Genomic DNA, 15,206 nt, shown 5'->3' on the forward strand with positions numbered 1-15,206 from the left:
AAATAGGAACCACTGTTGTGTATTACAAGCATTTTTTCCCTTAGTATAGGTCTTATCACACACTTCCTTACTGAAAGATTGGCTGCCCATTGAAAACAATTAAAATGTATGCTGAAATACAAATTCTGCATGGAAAGTGTTTTCTTTGAAGCACTGTTTCTGTGCTTCAGTGCATAAACTGAAGAACTGTTAAAATCAGTTCCTTGGAAATGTGTAGGAGAATGTTTATCTTCAAAAAGCCTACATTAAATAACTCACATTAGCTAGAAAAATTAATTTTCATATGCAACTACATGATGTTACACAATAACCAAAGACCAGATCCTCCTTGGATATTTATTTCTTAAATGTACACATTTCTTAAATGCATCACACCCACAACTGAATGATGCATCTTCTCTGAAGAGGTTTTTGTTGATCCTGCACCTTTTCTGCAATTGCAAACCTGACCACGTCCTCAAAGAGAATCTCAATGTAGCTGCAGGTCTTCTACCCAACACTCCTGAGCTTCTCTTACAATGCTAGACAAATGCACAGGAAATTTCATTTTAAAATCCATGGTTTACAATTGGAATGGAAAAGCCACATTATAGGCTTCTTAATTTGGGGAGCAAAGTGTAAGAAAAACCACTGAGTTCAGTCTACTTCAGACTACTAAGAAGGAGAGAATCTTAAACTTGAATTTAATTAATCTTGGAACAGCTTCTGAGAGCTGTTAATTATACTTTGCATTTACCTTTACAATAAACGAATTCAAAGCTTGTCTGATTTTATAAAAATTAATTCTAATTCAGAGTTTTCCACGGTAAACTGTCTATACGAGTCTGTGAGGGCACAAAAATTTATTTGTAAGCTGTGTTATGAAGTCCCCCATCCGTTCCTGGACCATCAGTCCTCAAAATCAACTCAGAAAATTGTTGCTGTCTATTTTTACTTCATCAGTGATAGAAGGGGAGTTTATAGAGGGCAGCTATAAACCTATCTTAAAGATACACAAAGCTGCTCCAGATTGACAGTTGAAAGCAAAGTTCATTCTTTTCTGTTCATGGCAATAGTAGTGTTAAAATGAAAGAATGATAAATCGTAATTTTTTTTCAGTCCTATAAAAACCACTACATTTCCACCAGCTTATATATGTAATAAAAACAAAACAACAAAAGCAATCCCCACTAAGAGGAAAAGAAAAATAAAAAAGTTCCTCTAGAGGTGTGGCTTTTTCCCCTTTTATAAATCATCAGCTTCCTCAAGCAAAATCTTACGCTTCCTACTCTCTCTCTCGGATATATTCCACATAGGATTGCAGTTTTCTTGGTTTCTCAGATATAATAAAGTATCAGTTCCCAGATGCACACATGGTGATCTCTGAGAAAAGCCCATAGCACAATTATGCTGAGGTTTCTTTAAAAATCAGGTGTCAAGACAGGAAGAACCACTCTCCTTTATTCATCTTCTGTGGTGTCCCTCCTTCTCACAGCTGTAACCTCTGTCAGAAAGACAGAGTAGGCAGGGAGGGCCAGCAGGGGATGCCTCTAAGAGCCCAGAGGCTCATTGCTCTTGCACATGTTTTCACTTTCTGTTCCTCTGGGTCCTATTTCACAACCACATCTTACTTGAGGAAATAAAACAGATCACATTTCAAGGCCCATCAACTTGACTCCAGATCATACCAACGGAAGTACTTGTTAAGGCCATCAGGAACCTCCTCCACGGAGATGTAAAAGTAACAGGTGCAAGAAAAAGAAAAAAACAAAATGTTGTGTAAAAGGTACATAAAATACGATGAAGAGACACACCTAAATGAAGGAAAGAAGTAAATAAAGCTTACTCTGCTCTTGTAAGACCCCACCTGGAATACTGTGCACAGTTCTGGTGTCCCCAACATAAAGAGGACATGGAACTGTTGGATCAAGCCCAGAGGAGGGTCACAATGCTGGTAAGAGGACTGGAACACCTCCACTATGGAGACAGGCTGAGAAAGTTGGGACTGTTCAGCCCAGAGAAAAGAAGGTTGTGTGGAGACCTCATGGCAACTTTCAGGTATTTGAAGGGGGCCTACAGAGAAGCTGGAAAGGGACTCTTTGTCAGGAACTGTAGTGATAGGACAAGAAGTAATGAGTGCAAATTGAAGGAGGGGAAATTTAGTCCGGATATTCAGAAGAAAATCTTTACTGTGAGGGTGGTGAGACACAGGAACAAGTTGCTCAGGGAGGCTGTGGATGCCCCACTCCTGGCAGTGTTCAACGTCAAGTTGGATAAGGCCTTGAGCAACTTGGTCTATTGGGAGGTGTCCCTGCCCATGGCAGGGGGTAGTGGGACTAGATGATCTTTAAAGGTCCCTTCCAACCCTTAACATTCTATGATTCTATATACTAAAATCCAAGAGGAGAACCACCAGGCACAGTAATCTGCTCACAAACCTCACAGACAGCACCTCTGATGGCTGCAGCCAGCTACATGTGTTTCAGGTGTTTGGGAAGACTTGAATGAATGGATAGACCAAGCTCCTTAGTCGTAACCTGCTGTCGCTTCTGCTTCCCAAACCCCTCATGTGTTCCTCGATGCCACCAGCAGCTGTCAACTGCCAAGAGCCCAGCTGGCAGTGCCCTGGATCCAGCCTCAGCAGTGACCCAGTTTCTGTCACTTTGGCTCTGACAGGACTCCATCAGCCTCTGCTCCCTACCTGGGGAATTTCTCAACATCAAAATCTTCAAAAACCTTAAGAGAAAGATGAGGGTTTCTGTAGCAATAAAGGTAAAGGTTGGCCAGCTGTAGCAATGTCTGGTTTTTAGGGAGACCCTTAAAGATTACTGTTGGTTTGGCCATATTAATTTGGTTTCATTTTTTTTTTATTTAAAAAACTCCAAAAAACACCCAATACAACAAAAACCCACCATCCCACCAAAAAAAACCCAACCATTAAGATCACCATTAAGAGCAAAATTGGATCCCAAGAACCTCTAAACCTGTCAGTCTTTCCTTCAATATACAACAGAAGAAACAACAAAATTTGAGCACAACTCTTTGTAAATTATTTCATGTACTTCAGGCTGGAGGAAAACAGGTAATTTGCACATACAGCTGGATTATCTCTCCTCAGATAATATCCTAGTCTAACCCTAGAATGCCTTTCAGAGAAATTTACATATTGTAAATTGCTTGGGATTTTTTTGGCAAGCCAAGCCAAGTTTACCTACACAGGTAAACAGGAACACGTAGATTTTAAATACTGCCCTCTTTCATAAACTGTATTTTCACATTAGGGGAAAAGCTGGAAACAAAAATTGAATTGCCATGCTACAAAGGGTTACCTGTCTCTTAAAACTATGTGCTTGATGTTCTCTATAGGAAAATATTTTAAGTATGACACATATAAACCACATGTTATTTTATTAAATAAACCAGATTCATTGACTACTGTTGATTTTAATTAGTTAAAAGATAAGCAGTAATATCAAATTGAATCCAGTTTTTAAGTGTTGGGTGTAGTTATACGAAATATCCATTCATCCTTGCAGTACACAGAAGTAATTCTTATTTTGCTGAATGCACAAATGCAGCCTCTTTTTAAGCCCATTCAGGTCAAAATACATTCACATTTCCCCCACTACACTGTGATCAAAGACTCTCTAAAACTATTGAAAAGGTTATCTGCTGAAGCTCTTGCTGTGTGCAGCTTCATGTGAAGAAATGCTGGTCCCATGCAGACAGGCTCAATGAATCAGAGTAAACTGTAAGCAGATAGCAGGAGAAAAAACCAAACAAAACAACAAAGAACTGTTGGCACTCAGGTAATATTGAGAAACAAGCAGCAACATCCCCAGTCAAAGTTTAAAACCATCATTACCTGATTAAGGGGACCTGTTCCCCATCCTGTTTCATTACAAACTGCCAGATATAACACACGATGCCGCACGATGGCAGCAAACACCAAACTTTAGCCTTACCTGCACAGGCTGTTCACCTCCTATTCTAAAATCTTCAGGCTGCTGCACATGCCATGCAGCTACACCGTAGGGCTCCTCGGCAGGCCTGCAGTCCAGGGGATTTGCACGGAGCTGCTCCTTAAGCCACATTTGAGTCCTCACTGCCGGCTGTATGGGAGCTCCACTCACAGCCTGCTGTCCCAGCGTTGCGTATCTCTGTCCGAAAGCCTCACAACTGGCTGCCGTAGGTTTGCTTTCAGGTAAGGCACTGTAGGTCAAGTCTAAGGCATGTCTCCTGCTTGGGGAATCTGAAACAAAATCATCTTTGCTGCATGTTTCAAATTTATATTTGCAGTCCAGTAGAGAAGATCGTTTTTTCCCCATTTCTCTGTCCTCAATTTTTAGCAACTCCATGCTGTCATGCAAACAACTTGGCCCATTTGTCCTTAATTGTGGTGACACAGCTTTGTCTGTACCAGCCCTGTATTCCACCGAATGACTACTACCATCTTGGCTGAAGGTATTTGGTGAGCTGAGTTTAGACAAGGAGGACCATTTTCTCACAGGTCTTGCATCTTTCATGTCAAGGGAGTTGTCCAGTGAACCCTGATTTCTGCCTCCTCCTGACCGTACAAAGCTTGTGCTCCATTTTGAGCCATCAGACTTGAAAGCTTCCCTGTGTTTGGAAAGTGAAGAGCTGGCATTAGACAGCATCACATGGGCAGTGGGAATGGAAACCAGTGATCGGCTGGGCTTAAACGAGGAGGTACCACTTGAAGTTGAATGATCTGTGAAGAGAGATTTATCATGTAAATAAGTACAATACAGAACTCATTAACAACAAGATAAATCATCAAATTCAAGGTGAAATGCAAAAATAGAAGAGGTTTCATGACAAAACAGGGCCTTTTAAACCATTCAAGATTATGAGAATATAAACTAATTAAATTGGGAGATTTTCAAATGTGTTGTGCTCAGTTGCCATCATTACAAAAAGAAAAGTGTACTAAGCAGTGGATGAAAGACCCCCGTCTTCCTAAGATCTTGCTTTATGGTGAACTTGCCACCGACTGCCTCATGAGAGGAGCCCCGAAGAGGAGATACAAGGACTCCCTGAAACAATATTGATCACCATAACTGGTCTACTCTGGCCTCCAATCAGGAGGTCTGGAGACACACCACCTATATCGCTGCTGATGCCTTTAAGAACGCACGCAGGATCACCCTTGAGGAGAAAAGACAACGCAGAAAGAACCGTGTTTTGCGGAATATACCACCTAAGGAGTCTTTCTGCTGTGCCTTTTGCAACCAGACCTGCCTATCTCGCATTGGCCTTTTTAGCCACCAGCGCACTTGTAACAAACGTGGGTAGAGCCCTTCCCAAATCTTCATTTGCGAAGCCCAGCCATGATGATAACTAAGCAGTGGAAACAGCAGTTCCACATAGAATTCTCAGGCTGTGAGCCAAAGGAGGCATTGTTCCTTCCCCAGCTTTAAGGGGGCAGGCTGGATTTCTCCCTCAGACCAGATAATACAAAGTAGCTTCTACAGCACAAATGGCAGAGGTATCACAATTCCAGAGCCCAAGACTGGTTCTTCTTCCATTGCCCCTCTTCCCATTTTTTAAAGGCAAAACAATTAACAAAATGCAGTTTGTAAAATGGCAGTGCTGGAGAGGAATCAGCTTAACAATGGTCACTTGGACAGAGCTATTCATCCCTTTTGGATCTCACTGACTTCAAAGTATGCTTTTTGTGCCAGGTTTGGCTGGAGTGGAGTTAATTTCCTTCATAGTAAACGGTATGCGGCTGCATTTTGGATTTGTGCTGTAAACACTGTTGGTAACTTAGGGATGTTTTAGTTCCTGCTGAGCAGTGCTTACACAGAGTGAAGGTCTTTTCTGCTTCTCATCCCACCCCACCAGTGAGGAGGCTGAGGGTGCACAAGGAGCTAGGAGGGGACACAGCTGGGACAGCTGATCCCAACTGACCAAAGGAATATTCCATACCATATAGCATCATGCTTAGCAATAAAACTAGAGGGAAAGTTGGTTTGGGGGGCTGCTGGTCAGGCAACACTCGTTTGGTGGTGACCGTTTTCATTTGCAGCTTTCCTGGTTCTTATTTATCTCTCTTTGTAATTTTCCTTACAATTTTTTATTCCTTTCAATTATTAAACTGTTTTTATCTTAACACATGAGTTTTTTCACTTTCATACTTCCAATTCTCTCCCCCGTCTCAACAGGTGTGGGGGGAGGAGGAGTGTGTGTGTGTGTGTGTGTGTGTGTGTGTGTGTGTGTGTGTGTGTATTTACACACCCAAATACACCACCACACCGAAATTGCGTGTATCTTAATTTTTAAAATATTTCCCAAGCCAAAATATCAAGAATGAAGAAATCAGTGAGGTGTTATTCAGGAGGGGACAGGAGAGCAAAGGACAGAGGTAAAGGAGAGGTTACTGGGGACTGGCTGAGAGCTCTCACATACCCAGCAACATGTTTAGCATCAGTCTGTGGACAACAGAAATAAACACCTAATCCTCTCATTAGAGGATCAGCTCTCGCCAAGTTCCATGGCTGTACCTTAGCAAGTTCATATTGCTCGTTAGGTTAATGGCAGATAGACAGAATGAAGTTGCTCTAATTAAAAGATTCTTTTGGTGTCCTTTTTGCCAAAAGCAAGATGGATACACTTTACTTGTTTCTCTCATCCTAACCTAGAGAGAACCTGCTTCTTTGAGATATGTCAGCTGGTCCAAGAAGTCATAGTGGGACAACTTAGAAATAAAAATAATTGTTCAGCAAGTACAACTGGCATACCCAATTCGATGGCTACACTAGGTTAATGCGATTTGGTAAAAGCCAGAACAGATTATTAATTGAGCACACTTTCAAAGCATATATTTTACTCAAAATACCACCCCACAAACAGGAAAAAGAAGAGAGCTTCCAATGGCGCAACAACTTTTTTAAAAATGGTAGCACTTCTTTTTCTATGTATACAAATAAAGATATCCTTACCCCCAACCTGAATACCCAGCCACCTAATTCCACAGTACTTACAAAACATTGCTCTCTTTAAGACTTGACAAAACTGTCAGAGCTGGATCAAGTGGACCAACAGTCTAAGAGCTGATGATGGCCAGAGAATACACACACGGACCGTCCTGTACAGGGCCAGGAGGGCCAAGGGATCCTTGTGGGTCCCTTCCAACTCAGGAAATTCTATGATAAAGTTAAATGGAGAGTAGAATACAACGAGCTTGTTACCTGATTAATCATGCTACTAATTTATGTGGGGTAATATTTTTGACAGGCAAAATGAAAGACCTTCCCTCCTCCCTGCACTTCTTCCTTAAAAATTCCATACTGCAGAGAGAAACATTTTTCTTGTCCATTCTCTCTGTCTTGATATTGGTGGTGGGACATGTTAAAGAGGAAGACAGAAAACACACAAGCCATTTCAAGTAGAAGGAACTGCAGTCTTTTAACCAAGCACATCAGTGCCCACAGATATTGCAACAGTGGAGACTGTGATAGTGCAACACTATTAGTTTCCAAAATTGTGATATGCTCACAACATGTAACCCATTTGCCTGTGCGAAGTACGGTATCAGCTTCTCTCAGCTCTGCCCGCTTGTCTTCCCTCATAGCTCATTACACACTTGCATAAAAAGACACCACAAAGTGGGTACATCTTGTTACACTGTCGACCAGGGGCTGCAGCTTTCAGTCCTGCTCTGCAATGAAATAGACATCTGAGGACGTCAAAGCAGTGACAAGAAGGCAAAAGAGGTCTATGACCTGATGGAGTTGGAGTCTCAAACCTATGTATTATGAGATGAAAAGTGCAGGGTTAGAGTCCTGCTTTTGGGAAACATACAGCAGGAGAATAGGAAGAGACTCCTGATCTCCTCCTACTCTCCCAGGAAAAGTAGGGATGGAAATGGCACAGTAGAAAGGAATGCATCTCTTCTTGTACATACTCCTTAGCTAAAGGTTGCTGCCTTTGTAACACTCAAAGAAAACTAACCTTTGTCTTGTGCCTTACCCAGAAGCTGAGTCTGACACAGCACAAAGTCAGTCCAGCAAAGGCAGCAGTCCCAGGCTTTCTTATATCCAAAGAAAACTGAAGTATATTAGGATTCAAAAAGAACAAAGTGTTAGGCTATGCAGATTTCTAGGCGTAGAAATATCATATCTGCAAGAGAAAAGTAAGGAATCCTGTATACATGTATCTGTAAAAGTTAAAATAATGAAAAAATACATAGTAGTATTTAATACATTATTTTCAATCAAAAATACTGACTTAATGTTACCTATACACAGTCTTCAAATGCAAATTAAACCCAATAATAATTAGAAGTATATGATCTCCTTCATTTATTAGATTACAGAGTTATTAATATGTGGTAGATTTTTATTTTTCCTTCTTCTACTCTATATTAAATTAAAAATTAATTAATTTTGAGTCAGTTTTAAACTTCTGTTCCTCACTTCCAGTTCTATACTCTTCAGCAGATTTAAACTTGGAATGCCACTTATATCCAACTACAGCTGATGGATGTCTCCAATAATTTCTCTCAAAGTGAAACCCAGTAATTTTGGCTTCAAGTGTCCTAATTAGTCTTCCCATTAACCCTCACTGAAATACACGAGAAAATTCACACTTCTTCTTAGAGCATATTGCTTCCGTCTGCCTTGCCTGCCGGCTCGGCTGGAAAGACAGCCAGTCTGCATTCTGGAACATCTCCCAGCACAAAAAGCATGAAATGCATAAATTTCATTGAAAACAGGAGAGAATACAGAAAGCATCATGAAACTTAAAAGACATTACTTCTTCTATAGTCACAGGAATAAGTGCCATCTGGCCAAATCCTGCCAAAGACTACTTCATCCGAGCAGGAGGTTTTCCCCTTCCATACAGGCAGGGGTAAGCAAATGCCTAGTTTCGAATTGAAAGCTCTCTCTCTTCAGGATTACTTGATTTTTACTTCACTGAGTTGGTATTTATTTGAAGATTACAAACACTCTCAAACACGGCTTGTATGTCTCCAGAGCCTTTCAGTGCTTAAGACTGCTCTCATTAATGAAAACTGAAAGAGACAAGAAGGAAAAAAGGAGCTATATGCTACTGATTTTTCTTTCAGCAGAATTAAGATTATAGGAGGAATTTTGCTTTTCCATTATCCTACTAACTTTTAGGGGGGCCCACCACAAAATTTCCTAGAGCACTTTTCTAATAGGTATGACATTTTAATACCTGATCCAATACTTCCAAAACCACAAAAATAAGAAAACTGAAGAAGTGCTATTTCAAAACCACAAGATATCTACCACATAGTAGCAGCAGATGGAATAAAAAAATGAAGAACATTTCACATGGATTTCTTACCATCTTGTGTTACACTCCTGAACTATTTCATTACTGCATATCTGGCATAGAAAATAATCTAACAGAATCAATTTTGGTCCTAATAAAAAAAACTAATCACAGAGAGAAAGCACAGCAGACACGTTCTTCTGAAGGAGGGAATGAAGAAAGAAATCTTCCAATATAAAGTTAATGAACATCTCCTACTCTTTTACATTTTCCTGTGCTATGCTTTTTACATCACTGGAAGAAAAATCTCTGAGGCCATTTCTCAGGCCAGATACACACCGCTATCATTCAGCTACCTAAAATCCTTATCTGTGGCCAAACAGTCAGTCAAAACAGACGAGTCAGGAAAGGTTCACTGTAACCCTAAACAACTTCTTTAGCTGCAAAATGAAACTAGTGCTATGAGAATTCCCATCTACAAGATATACTTCTGCATGGGACAAATTCTTCACTGCTCCAAATAAGATATTATCAACGACAGCAGAGTAATCAGCTAATACAGTCACCCAATACTAATCATTTGATACACAAGTTTATGAGATGCACGTGTATCTAACAACACCAAAAACAGAGAACCTTCCTTGTGTGAAGGACTTTGAAATTTGATATTTCATCCAGGGTATAATTAGAATGCCCTGACCATGGAGAAAAACACCAGTATTAAAAACAGATGACCTTCGCTTCCTGTCCTCCCTTACCACTCCCCCAAAACACTGACACAGTTTACCCCAATTCAGGAAAATAAACCAAACTATTCTTAATAACTGAGCAGAAGATAAACAGGGGAAGTCAAGCCTCCATTACACAAATTGAAGGTCTTGAATCTGGCTGTGGTTTAGTGTACGAAAGCTCTCATTCATTATAGGATGCCAGTTCCTGTGAATTGTTCTGTAACTCTTAACTACATAGACCCCAGCAATGAGCCACAAGCAATTCCAGCATCCAACACATGGCTGAAGGGGACATGAGTCTTCAATCTATCACACAAGCACGTGGCTGCTTCCTGGAAATCTCCAAAACAGCTGCTTCCAACAACAGAAGTGTCTAACTGTTCTGGGAGTTAGTTGAAAATGGTTGATGATGGGATGATGTACCATGAGAGCAGTATTTATGCTACACGTCTGTTCCCCCCACCTACCTACTCACAAACTGGACCAGCCTTAATGAAGCACAGATAATCAGATGACCCAAACAAGAATTTCAAAATGGACAGGCAGGAGGCCAGTCCTAGCAAAAAGCCCTGAAGAGACCAACTAGTCGACCTCTGGAAGGAAAAGGATGCCTTTCCAGGGTGCAGCAGCAGTCACAGGCATGGTTTGGGCTTGGTTAATTTGTTTTGGTTGGTTTTTGTTGGTTTGGTTTTTTGGGAGGTTTTTTTTTTGTACTGTCTAGAAATATTCACCATTCTTTTTAAATGCCCTGTTCATATTACTTCAAGTTTATGATGTCAAAATATGAGGTGAATGAATGAAGGAAATCACTGCAAATAACTCTCTTCCAAGGAATAAATAAAAACATGCATCACAGAAAGCTGTAGCAGAAAAGGAAGCACTACAGACACAGCAGAGAACTGTTCAGACATTTAACAAGCTCTTTATGAGAAAGAATTCCTAAATATTATTTGTTTATAAAGTACTGAGTTTCAACAGCAACTAACCAATACAGAAGAATAAGTAACAAAAAAAACTTACTAGAGGCAAAATATAATTTAATACTAATTAATGCTAATTTAAAATAACATTAAATACTTTATTGCCAATAAACTGAGATGGTTGTGTCATATTTATGTCTTCAAAGCAGAAGCAGTCATGTGGTGTTCTGAAGCAAGTTCAGTTAGTGTCATTTGGAAAAAAGAAGCAAGTTCACTGCCTTCTACCATCACCAGTCACTGCATCACCAGTAGCAATCAGAACTCTTTTACATAAGATGTGGATAGCAAACTACGAGTCAGTTCTACTTTGTTTCACACTAATTGTGTAGGATTTTCTACTGTGTTGCATACCAAAAGAACACAAGTTGCTACCCAAAAACTTGCTAGTTTTAAAAGTTGAAGTAATTTACAAGCTACATAATTCACAAAGAACTCAATCAGTACAACCCTGAATAATACAAATGCAAACTTAAAAGGTTGCAGCTGAGACAGGATTTTCAAAAACTGAAGCAATTTTACTGCTTTTATGACTTTCCTTCAGACAAAATACTGGTAAAGCTACTAGCCCTTGAGCAACGTTATTGTAGAGACATGGAAGAAGGAATAAATGGTAGGTCAGCCTTGCAGGCCTCCTACAACGTACAGAAATAAAAAAATACTACAAGAGGAATTTAAAGGATTTTTAGTAAGTAGAGCAGAAAGCTGTGCTGGAAAGAGTAAAAGCTGCAACACATAAGTACCAAGGTAGCATACACACATTTAAGGAAAGAAATGTAGAGGTAACACTGAGTTCCAGCTAATGGCAAACAGCTTCTCAGGCATCCTTACCAACAAAAGGAACACTACATACAAACGAACATACTCGAACAGAAACTTGCCTAACATATCCAGCCTAATTTATTATGGCCTGGCCATTTGGTATCCATCTTTGTTATCCTCCTCCTCTACAGTTATGAATTTACTTTTCCCTTGATTTGTGACATCTCATTCATTTTCACACCCTTCAGGCAAACACACCTTCTCCCTTGTTTGCCAGAGGTGATAAGGTAGCAACAATCCTACTCAGTGTAGGACGTGAGGATAACACTCTCAATTTGCAATTAATATGAAAAAAGGGGGAGTGGGAAACATGTATGTTCTAAAGTTTATTTAATGAAGCTTAACACAGAAACTGTCACTGAACAAGAGAAATTATACCTCGTCATTGAGCAAGTGGAAAGTATTTACTCGTAAAGAAAATTACTCACTTTTCCCTATTTTCATATTATTCACATCCTGTTCTCAGCTTACCACATAAAAGGCTGCGTTGCTTCACTTAGATTTACCCATTTCCCCAGAACACAGTATTGACAAGGAACGTGCCCTGCAGAAGTTACTTGTTTGACTGTGTTAAGTTATAGTACTTATGGTACTGAAATACTCTTTCAGAAATTTGCTCTTTGATCAATTCTCATCAAGACATAGAAGACACCAGCTTTGATTTATTTAGAGCACTGCCCCACGCTTGAGAGGTCACCCCTGTAACACCAACATCACGTTCCCACCACACCTTCTGAGACAGGAGATTTGGCAAAAACCTCATTAGTGAAGTTCTTAGATTCCAGCAGCAAGGACATGCAACTAAATGATACAATGGACCACATCTTAATACAATCTCACCTTAGTGCTACAAACCAATCTCTGCATTCCACATCCTATTTCAAGAGCCAAAATTCTTAATTCCATCACTTAAAGTTAGATGACAAGAGGCAACCTGAGCATCTTCCCAAAGAATTGCACATGGGTGATCGAACAGAATCAGTGACAAAATGAAGCACACAACAGAGATCATACATTAGCCTTTTTGATCATACCTCAGTTTTTTTGATCATACATGATCAGTTTAAAAAACATTACACAGGAGACAAGCTCAGTAGAAAGTGTTAGTTTTCTCCTGTGTGCCACAGAAGTCACCACCTTTGAGACCAAAGTTCCCAATACTAACTGAAGTTAGAAGACATTTGGTAGAATGACCTGTCATCCAAAACACTCCTCATTAAAAATTAATGTTTTTCCCTGAAATATATAGTGGGTTTTGGGATTTTCTTGTGCAAGAAGACATTGGGTAAAATTATCCACATTCTGCTTTAAAAAAAAGTTCCTTTAAATTAGCTGTTTGGCAGTATTAATTATCACAAGACTCAAATAATTAAAACTTCACATGTTTCAACAAATGAAGCTTAACAAAAACTTCTAACAACATTTTGTGTTTTGGAACAGTTGACTTCAGGGAGACTGTACCAGGCCAGTGCAACAAGAGGGGGAAACAAATACAAACCCCACAAGCAAACAAAAAAGGCAAACACATGTGAATGGTACAGTAAACCTCCTGGGATTTGCTATGATAGAGCTGAGGACTCAACACTCATTATGTATATACATGCAGAGAGAAAAAAGTAAACACTTAAGTCCCCAGCATATTAGATACACACCAAGTACAGCTGTCCTGCCTAAGGAATCTCAACATAACTGATATTTTAGGATACAAAAAAAGAATACTGTCTATTAATATTTCTATGAACTAACAGTTTACCTAGCAATATCTAGGCTAATGATATTCAGATGGGGAATCCACAACTCCAGAAGAGAAACATCTTCAAACAAATTTAGTAACTTTCTACTCTTGAGCCCGATCTGGGTCAATTTAGCTCACTTACATGAAGCCCAGATTCAAATGACCTAATAGGGGACCGTAAAGAAAAGCAGCACTGTACAGAGGTGGGATGCTGCCACTTCAGAACAGTCCTGTGCAACAAGGACAGCTTTAATGAAGACAGTTCAAAAAGCAGCAGGTGAAACTTGTTTTACAGAAAAAGATCATGCAGCAGAGAAAAATAAATTACAGCAGAGTCAACTACTCAAGACTATTCTGTTTTTCCTTACTGTACTCAATTATTCCAGATGTCAAAGTTAGAGAAATGTTAAAGTACAGATTCATTAAAAGCACATGAGACAAATACAATACCATGGGGTATTTAATGAAGCAGAAAATATTTTGCAGATTGTATCTGAACAGAAAGTCTAAAGTAAATAGCAAGTAAGCCAAAGAGCAAATTTTTACTCTGTATCAGTCACTGAAAAGAAGTTATTTATGACTGCTATTGGTCTAAGCTTGCAATGGCCATCTGCTAAATTAATCTACAAAGACAAAGGATAACCTAAATTACATAAAAATCTCTTCAGATGAGAAAACTGAGCATGTTGAAGTAGAAGTACATCTTAAAAGAATGAACTTGTTTTACCAGAATACAATAAACCTTTTGATTTATGCATTTGGCCTCCTTATCCCAAGGATATCACACACCCACAGTCAAATATAATAGTGATTTCTAGAAACACAACAGAATAAAAGATGCTCTGAACAGTCATTTTCAAAGTTAAACTTTCCAGCACTAACTGCCACACACACAAAGAGATACCCCATCCTCAATGCTTTCTCTTGATGTGCCTCTCTGCATTTAGATTCAGTTTTGGTGCTATTATTACTGGTATACATGGGGGCAAGCACTCCATGCTAAATTTCACGAGTTTGTGGTGCGCTGTTGGGAACTAGGCAAATTACCATCAGACCTTCGTGATGCAGTCATCATCACCCTGTATAAGAAGAAAGGTACTAAATCAGACTGTTCAAATTACCATGGTATTACTCTGCTCTCCATTGCTGGCAAAATCCTGGCAAGAATACTCTTGAGCAGACTAATACCCACTATAGCAGAAGGAATTCTTCCTGAAAGTCAGTGTGGTTTCAGAGCCAACAGGAGCACCACAGACATGGTATTTGTTCTCAGACAACTGCAAGAGAAGCGTAGGGAACAGAACAAAGGTCTCTATGTAACCTTTGCTGACCTCACCAAGGCTTTCGATACTGTGAGCAGAAAAGGTCTGTGGCAGATTTTGGAACGTTTAGGTTGTCCCCCACCAAGTTCCTTAAAATGATCATCTCACTCCATGAGGATCAACACGGCCAAGTCAGATATGGCAATGCACTTTCTGAGCCCGTTCTAATAAAGAATGGTGTGAAACAAGGCTGCATTCTCGCACCAACCCTATTCACAGTCTTTTTCAGCATGATGCTCCAAAGGGCCATGGCAGACCTCAATGATCAGGACGGTATCTACATTCGATATCCTACTGATGGAAGCCTTTTCAACCTAAGGCGACTGAAGGCCCACACCAAGACCTTAAACCATCTTGTCTGGGAGTTGCTTTA

The 15,206-nt window shown here is 39.8% G+C and overlaps 1 protein-coding gene across 2 annotated transcripts in view; it reads right to left on the bottom strand.

Annotated features, from left to right (window-relative positions):
• The window catches only part of CEP85L (centrosomal protein 85 like), a 142,273-nt gene that overhangs the window by 58,425 nt on the left and 68,642 nt on the right, over positions 1-15,206 (bottom strand). For both annotated transcript variants that reach the window (XM_017828866.1, XM_017828859.1), the window contains exon 3: positions 3,945-4,711. In XM_017828866.1, the coding sequence (XP_017684355.1) occupies positions 3,945-4,711 (767 nt within the window). The remainder of the gene's footprint in view (positions 1-3,944; positions 4,712-15,206) is intronic.

Source organism: Lepidothrix coronata, unplaced genomic scaffold, assembly GCF_001604755.1.
Source record: "Lepidothrix coronata isolate B3197 unplaced genomic scaffold, Lepidothrix_coronata-1.0 Scaffold5, whole genome shotgun sequence".
Taxonomy (NCBI): domain Eukaryota; kingdom Metazoa; phylum Chordata; class Aves; order Passeriformes; family Pipridae; genus Lepidothrix; species Lepidothrix coronata.